The sequence below is a fragment of the Oncorhynchus mykiss genome, unplaced genomic scaffold (genome assembly GCF_013265735.2).
Source record: "Oncorhynchus mykiss isolate Arlee unplaced genomic scaffold, USDA_OmykA_1.1 un_scaffold_130, whole genome shotgun sequence".
Lineage (NCBI taxonomy): Eukaryota > Metazoa > Chordata > Actinopteri > Salmoniformes > Salmonidae > Oncorhynchus > Oncorhynchus mykiss.
Window position 1 is genome coordinate 1,621,792 of NW_023493663.1, and position 8,209 is coordinate 1,630,000.

The 8,209-nt window shown below is 47.0% G+C and overlaps 1 protein-coding gene across 1 annotated transcript in view; it reads right to left on the reverse strand.

Annotated features, from left to right (window-relative positions):
• Positions 1 to 453: 453 nt before the first annotated feature.
• Positions 454 to 8,209, reverse strand: part of LOC118947113 (guanine nucleotide-binding protein G(I)/G(S)/G(O) subunit gamma-13-like) — a 22,683-nt gene continuing 14,927 nt past the window's right edge. The window contains exon 3 of the mRNA XM_036972297.1: positions 454 to 589. Within this exon, the coding sequence (XP_036828192.1) occupies positions 484 to 589 (106 nt within the window). The 3' untranslated portion in view covers positions 454 to 483. The remainder of the gene's footprint in view (positions 590 to 8,209) is intronic.

Here is an 8,209-nt window from a genome sequence, read left to right on the forward strand (position 1 = left end):
GCTGACTGGCTGACTGGCTGACTGACTGGCTGACTGACTGGCTGACTGACTGGCTGACTGACTGGCTGACTGACTGACTGGCTGACTGGCTGACTGGCTGCCTGACTGAGTGACTGAGTGAGTGACTGAGTGACTGAGTGACTGAGTGAGTGAGTGACTGAGTGAGTGACTGACTGAGTGAGTGACTGACTGAGTGAGTGACTGAGTGAGTGAGTGACTGAGTGAGTGAGTGAGTGAGTGACTGAGTGAGTGACTGAGTGAGTGACTGAGTGAGTGACTGAGTGAGTGACTGAGTGATCATATCAACATCAACATGAATATTAAAGGTAATCTGTGATGCATCAACGTGGCTGAAACTAGCAGGGGGGGTCTGGACATCAGCTGTTGTACATTCATGGTGGGGGGGGGGGGGGGGGGGGGAGTGCTGTCCTGCCATGCCCCACCTGGCTGGGGTCAGAGGTCATGGCAGGGTCAGGTAATCGTCTACAACAGGACACACTTTCCCTTTTCCACCCAGGGGTTGTTCTTCATGAGCTCAGGGTTCAGGAAGGGGTCCTCAGGTACCCCGTCCTCGATCCACTTCACCATGCTGAGGAGAGACAGATGTACTGTTAACACACATGCACATCTCCAGGGAGAGAGAGAGAGAGAGAGAGCGAGGGAGAGAGAGAAACAGAGAGAGAGAGAAACAGAGAGAGAGATAAACAGAGAGAGAGAGAGAGAGAAACAGAGAGAGAGAAGAGAGAGAGAGAGAAACAGAGCGAGAGAGAGAGAGCGAGAGAGAGAGAGACAGAGAGAGAGACAGAGAGAGAGAGAGAGAGAGAGAAACAGAGAGAGAAACAGAGAGAGAGAGAGACAGAGAGAGAAACAGAGAGAGAAACAGAGAGAGAGACAGAGAGAGAAACAGAGAGAGAGAGAAACAGAGAGAGAGAGAAACAGAGAGAGAGAGAAACAGAGAGATCTCATCTCATTATAATGACCAGTCAGTTGTGTTGTCCATCTCATTATAATGACCAGTCAGTTGTGTTATCCATCTCATTATAATGACCAGTCAGTTGTGTTATCCACCTCATTATAATGACCAGTCAGTTGTGTTATCCATCTCATTATAATGACAAGTCAGTTGTGTTGTCCATCTCATTATAATGACCAGTCAGTTGTGTTATCCACCTCATTATAATGACCAGTCAGTTGTGTTATCCATCTCATTATAATGACCAGTCAGTTGTGTTATCCACCTCATTATAATGACCAGTCAGTTGTGTTATCCATCTCATTATAATGACAAGTCAGTTGTGTTATCCATCTCATTGTAATGCCATGTACCAGTCAGTTGTGTTATCCATCTCATTATAATGAGCAGTCTGTTGTGTAGCTGTTAGAGGTAGAGGTGTGTATCAGTCTGTTGTGTAGCTGGTAGAGGTGTGTATCAGTCTGTTGTGTAGCTGGTAGAGGTAGAGGTGTGTATCAGTCTGTTGTGTAGCTGGTAGAGGTAGAGGTGTGTATCAGTCTGTTGTGTAGCTGGTAGAGGTGTGTATCAGTCTGTTGTGTAGCTGGTAGAGGTGTGTATCAGTCTGTTGTGTAGCTGGTAGAGGTAGAGGTGTGTATCAGTCTGTTGTGTAGCTGGTAGAGGTGTGTATCAGTCTGTTGTGTAGCTGGTAGAGGTAGAGGTGTGTATCAGTCTGTTGTGTAGCTGGTAGAGGTAGAGGTGTGTATCAGTCTGTTGTGTGGCTGGTAGAGGTGTGTATCAGTCTGTTGTGTAGCTGGTAGAGGTAGAGGTGTGTATCAGTCTGTTGTGTAGCTGGTAGAGGTAGAGGTGTGTATCAGTCTGTTGTGTAGCTGGTAGAGGTGTGTATCAGTATGTTGTGTAGCTGGTAGAGGTGTGTATCAGTCTGTTGTGTAGCTGGTAGAGGTAGAGGTATGTATCAGTCTGTTGTGTAGCTGGTAGAGGTAGAGGTGTGTATCAGTCTGTTGTGTAGCTGGTAGAGGTAGAGGTGTGTATCAGTCTGCTGTGTAGCTGGTAGAGGTAGAGGTGTGTATCAGTCTGTTGTGTAGCTGGTAGAGGTGTGTATCAGTCTGTTGTGTAGCTGGTAGAGGTGTGTATCAGTCTGTTGTGTAGCTGGTAGAGGTAGAGGTGTGTATCAGTCTGTTGTGTAGCTGGTAGTGGTAGAGGTGTGTATCAGTCTGTTGTGTAGCTGGTAGAGGTAGAGGTGTGTATCAGTCTGTTGTGTAGCTGGTAGAGGTAGAGGTGTGTATCAGTCTGTTGTGTAGCTGGTAGAGGTGTGTGTCAGTCTGTTGTGTAGCTGGTAGAGGTAGAGGTGTGTATCAGTCTGTTGTGTAGCTGGTAGAGGTAGAGGTGTGTATCAGTCTGTTGTGTAGCTGGTAGAGGTGTGTGTCAGTCTGTTGTGTAGCTGGTAGAGGTAGAGGTGTGTATCAGTCTGTTGTGTAGCTGGTAGAGGTAGAGGTGTGTATCAGTCTGTTGTGTAGCTGGTAGAGGTGTGTATCAGTCTGTTGTGTAGCTGGTAGAGGTAGAGGTGTGTATCAGTCTGTTGTGTAGCTGGTAGAGGTGTGTATCAGTCTGTTGTGTAGCTGGTAGAGGTGTGTATCAGTCTGTAGTGTAGCTGGTAGAGGTAGAGGTGTGTATCAGTCTGTTGTGTAGCTGGTAGAGGTGTGTATCAGTCTGTTGTGTAGCTGGTAGAGGTAGAGGTGTGTATCAGTCTGTTGTGTAGCTGGTAGAGGTGTGTATCAGTCTGTTGTGTAGCTGGTAGAGGTGTGTATCAGTCTGTTGTGTAGCTGGTAGAGGTAGAGGTATGTATCAGTCTGTTGTGTAGCTGGTAGAGGTAGAGGTGTGTATCAGTCTGTTGTGTAGCTGGTAGAGGTGTGTATCAGTCTGTTGTGTAGCTGGTAGAGGTGTGTATCAGTCTGTTGTGTAGCTGGTAGAGGTAGAGGTGTGTATCAGTCTGTTGTGTAGCTGGTAGTGGTAGAGGTGTGTATCAGTCTGTTGTGTAGCTGGTAGAGGTAGAGGTGTGTATCAGTCTGTTGTGTAGCTGGTAGAGGTAGAGGTGTGTATCAGTCTGTTGTGTAGCTGGTAGAGATGTGTATCAGTGTGTTGTGTAGCTGGTAGAGGTAGAGGTGTGTATCAGTCTGTTGTGTAGCTGGTAGAGGTAGAGGTGTGTATCAGTCTGTTGTGTAGCTGGTAGAGGTGTGTATCAGTCTTTTGTTTAGCTGGTAGAGGTAGAGGTGTGTATCAGTCTGTTGTGTAGCTGGTAGAGGTGTGTATCAGTCTGTTGTGTAGCTGGTAGAGGTAAAGGTGTGTATCAGTCTGTTGTGTAGCTGGTAGAGGTAGAGGTGTGTATCAGTCTGTTGTGCAGCTGGTAGAGGTGTGTATCAGTCTGTTGTGTAGCTGGTAGAGGTAGAGGTGTGTATCAGTCTGTTGTGTAGTTGGTAGAGGTGTGTATCAGTCTGTTGTGTAGCTGGTAGAGGTAGAGGTGTGTATCAGTCTGTTGTGTAGCTGGTAGAGGTAGAGGTGTGTATCATTCTGTTGTGTAGCTGGTAGAGGTGTGTATCAGTGTGTTGTGTAGCTGGTAGAGGTAGAGGTGTGTATCAGTCTGTTGTGTAGCTGGTAGAGGTAGAGGTGTGTATCAGTCTGTTGTGTAGCTGGTAGAGGTGTGTATCAGTCTGTTGTGTAGCTGGTAGAGGTAGAGGTGTGTATCAGTCTGTTGTGTAGCTGGTAGAGGTGTGTATCAGTCTGTTGTGTAGCTGGTAGAGGTGTGTATCAGTCTGTTGTGTAGCTGGTAGAGGTAAAGGTGTGTATCAGTCTGTTGTGTGGCTGGTAGAGGTAGAGATGTGTATCAGTCTGTTGTGCAGCTGGTATAGGTGTGTATCAGTCTGTTGTGTAGCTGGTAGAGGTAGAGGTGTGTATCAGTCTGTTGTGTAGCTGGTAGAGGTGTGTATCAGTCTGTTGTGTAGCTGGTAGAGGTAGAGGTGTGTATCAGTCTGTTGTGTAGCTGGTAGAGGTAGAGGTGTGTATCAGTCTGCTGTGTAGCTGGTAGAGGTAGAGGTGTGTATCAGTCTGTTGTGTAGCTGGTAGAGGTGTGTATCAGTCTGTTGTGTAGCTGGTAGAGGTGTGTATCAGTCTGTTGTGTAGCTGGTAGAGGTAGAGGTGTGTATCAGTCTGTTGTGTAGCTGGTAGTGGTAGAGGTGTGTATCAGTCTGTTGTGTAGCTGGTAGAGGTAGAGGTGTGTATCAGTCTGTTGTGTAGCTGGTAGAGGTAGAGGTGTGTATCAGTCTGTTGTGTAGCTGGTAGAGGTGTGTGTCAGTCTGTTGTGTAGCTGGTAGAGGTAGAGGTGTGTATCAGTCTGTTGTGTAGCTGGTAGAGGTAGAGGTGTGTATCAGTCTGTTGTGTAGCTGGTAGAGGTGTGTATCAGTCTGTTGTGTAGCTGGTAGAGGTAGAGGTGTGTATCAGTCTGTTGTGTAGCTGGTAGAGGTGTGTATCAGTCTGTTGTGTAGCTGGTAGAGGTGTGTATCAGTCTGTAGTGTAGCTGGTAGAGGTAGAGGTGTGTATCAGTCTGTTGTGTAGCTGGTAGAGGTGTGTATCAGTCTGTTGTGTAGCTGGTAGAGGTAGAGGTGTGTATCAGTCTGTTGTGTAGCTGGTAGAGGTGTGTATCAGTCTGTTGTGTAGCTGGTAGAGGTGTGTATCAGTCTGTTGTGTAGCTGGTAGAGGTAGAGGTATGTATCAGTCTGTTGTGTAGCTGGTAGAGGTAGAGGTGTGTATCAGTCTGTTGTGTAGCTGGTAGAGGTGTGTATCAGTCTGTTGTGTAGCTGGTAGAGGTGTGTATCAGTCTGTTGTGTAGCTGGTAGAGGTAGAGGTGTGTATCAGTCTGTTGTGTAGCTGGTAGTGGTAGAGGTGTGTATCAGTCTGTTGTGTAGCTGGTAGAGGTAGAGGTGTGTATCAGTCTGTTGTGTAGCTGGTAGAGGTAGAGGTGTGTATCAGTCTGTTGTGTAGCTGGTAGAGATGTGTATCAGTGTGTTGTGTAGCTGGTAGAGGTAGAGGTGTGTATCAGTCTGTTGTGTAGCTGGTAGAGGTAGAGGTGTGTATCAGTCTGTTGTGTAGCTGGTAGAGGTGTGTATCAGTCTGTTGTGTAGCTGGTAGAGGTAGAGGTGTGTATCAGTCTGTTGTGTAGCTGGTAGAGGTGTGTATCAGTCTGTTGTGTAGCTGGTAGAGGTGTGTATCAGTCTGTTGTGTAGCTGGTAGAGGTAAAGGTGTGTATCAGTCTGTTGTGTAGCTGGTAGAGGTAGAGGTGTGTATCAGTCTGTTGTGCAGCTGGTAGAGGTGTGTATCAGTCTGTTGTGTAGCTGGTAGAGGTAGAGGTGTGTATCAGTCTGTTGTGTAGCTGGTAGAGGTGTGTATCAGTCTGTTGTGTAGCTGGTAGAGGTAGAGGTGTGTATCAGTCTGTTGTGTAGCTGGTAGAGGTAGAGGTGTGTATCATTCTGTTGTGTAGCTGGTAGAGGTGTGTATCAGTGTGTTGTGTAGCTGGTAGAGGTAGAGGTGTGTATCAGTCTGTTGTGTAGCTGGTAGAGGTAGAGGTGTGTATCAGTCTGTTGTGTAGCTGGTAGAGGTGTGTATCAGTCTGTTGTGTAGCTGGTAGAGGTAGAGGTGTGTATCAGTCTGTTGTGTAGCTGGTAGAGGTGTGTATCAGTCTGTTGTGTAGCTGGTAGAGGTGTGTATCAGTCTGTTGTGTAGCTGGTAGAGGTAAAGGTGTGTATCAGTCTGTTGTGTGGCTGGTAGAGGTAGAGATGTGTATCAGTCTGTTGTGCAGCTGGTATAGGTGTGTATCAGTCTGTTGTGTAGCTGGTAGAGGTAGAGGTGTGTATCAGTCTGTTGTGTAGCTGGTAGAGGTGTGTATCAGTCTGTTGTGTAGCTGGTAGAGGTAGAGGTGTGTATCAGTCTGTTGTGTAGCTGTTAGAGGTAGAGGTGTGTATCAGTCTGTTGTGTAGCTGGTAGAGGTGTGTATCAGTCTGTTGTGTAGCTGGTAGAGGTGTGTTTCAGTCTGTTGTGTAGCTGGTAGAGGTGTGTATCAGTCTGTTGTGTAGCTGGTAGAGGTGTGTATCAGTATGTTGTGTAGCTGGTAGAGGTGTGTATCAGTATGTTGTGGAGCTGGTAGAGGTAGAGGTGTGTATCAGTCTGTTGTGTAGCTGGTAGAGGTAGAGGTGTGTATCAGTCTGTTGTGTAGCTGGTAGAGGTGTGTATCAGTCTGTTGTGTAGCTGGTAGAGGTGTGTATCAGTCTGTTGTGTAGCTGGTAGAGGTGTGTATCAGTATGTTGTGGAGCTGGTAGAGGTAGAGGTGTGTATCAGTCTGTTGTGTAGCTGGTAGAGGTAGAGGTGTGTATCAGTCTGTTGTGTAGCTGGTAGAGGTGTGTATCAGTCTGTTGTGTAGCTGGTAGAGGTGTGTATCAGTCTGTTGTGTAGCTGGTAGAGGAGTGTATCAGTCTGTTGTGTAGCTGGTAGAGGTGTGTATCAGTCTGTTGTGTAGCTGGTAGAGGTAGAGGTGTGTATCAGTCTGTTGTGTAGCTGGTAGAGGTGTGTATCAGTCTGTTGTGTAGCTTGTAGAGGTAGAGGTGTGTATCAGTATGTTGTGTAGCTGGTAGAGGTGTGTATCAGTCTGTTGTGTAGCTGGTAGAGGTAGAGGTGTGTATCAGTCTGTTGTGTAGCTGGTAGAGGTGTGTATCAGTCTGTTGTGTAGCTGGTAGAGGTAGAGGTGTGTATCAGTCTGTTGTGCAGCTGGTAGAGGTGTGTATCAGTCTGTTGTGTAGCTGGTAGAGGTAGAGGTGTGTATCAGTATGTTGTGTAGCTGGTAGAGGTGTGTATCAGTCTGTTGTGTAGCTGGTAGAGGTAGAGGTGTGTATCAGTCTGTTGTGTAGCTGGTAGAGGTGTGTATCAGTCTGTTGTGTAGCTGGTAGAGGTAGAGGTGTGTATCAGTCTGTTGTGTAGCTGGTAGAGGTGTGTATCAGTCTGTTGTGTAGCTGGTAGAGGAGTGTATCAGTCTGTTGTGTAGCTGGTAGAGGTGTGTATCAGTCTGTTGTGTAGCTGGTAGAGGTAGAGGTGTGTATCAGTCTGTTGTGTAGCTGGTAGAGGTAGAGGTGTGTATCAGTATGTTGTGTAGCTGGTAGAGGTGTGTATCAGTCTGTTGTGTAGCTGGTAGAGGTGTGTATCAGTCTGTTGTGTAGCTGGTAGAGGTGTGTATCAGCCTGTTGTGTAGCTGGTAGAGGTAGAGGTGTGTGTTTCTCAGCTGATGCTGTTCTCTCAGTTCACTAACACATAATGGTGACTGTCTACACTACAATACACTGTCCACGGGGACTGGTGAGACGAGCCACACACACACACACACACACACACACACACACACACACACACACACACACACACACACACACACACGTCTCTCATTCTCACTCACACAGTGTTCATCTGTGTTGTCCTTAAATGGCCTTAGGAGTGGAGGCTTCCTCACTTCAGACACTGTGTGTGTGTGTGTGTGTGTGTGTGTGTGTGTGTGTGTGTGTGTGTGTGTGTGTGTGTGTGTGTGTGTGTGTGTGGTGGAGGGGTCCCTGTGGTCCAGTTATAATGGATTAGATTGGCCGGGGAATACCAGACTTCAGCTCTAACAACACCTCTATGTAGCCTCTCCCCTCGATCTCACCTCCTCTCCTCTCCTCTCCTCTCCTCTCCTCTCCTCTCCTCTCGATCCTACCTCTCTCCTCTCCTCTCCTCTCCTCTCTCCTCGATCTCACCTCCTCTCCCCTCCTCTCCCCTTGATCTCTCCCCTTCCTTCCTCTCCTCTCTACCTCCCTCACCTCTATAGCACCTCTCTACCCTCCCTCCCCCATATCACCTCCCATAAACCTGTCCCAGTGGACAACAAGATGAGACAGGAGGCATGGAGTGAGAGGAGAGGAATGTTGGTCCTCTGGGACTGTTAAAGTGTTTAATAGAGTTGGGGTTGAATAGGAGATGACTGTTATTAATATAATGTTGTTACTAGGGCTGTGTTATTAATATAATGTTGTTACTAGGGCTGTGTTATTAATAGAATGTTGTTACTAAGGCTGTGTTATTAATAGAATGTTGTTACTAAGGCTGTGTTATTAATAGAATGTTGTTACCAGGGCTGTGTTATTAATAGAATGTTGTTACTAGGGCTGTGTT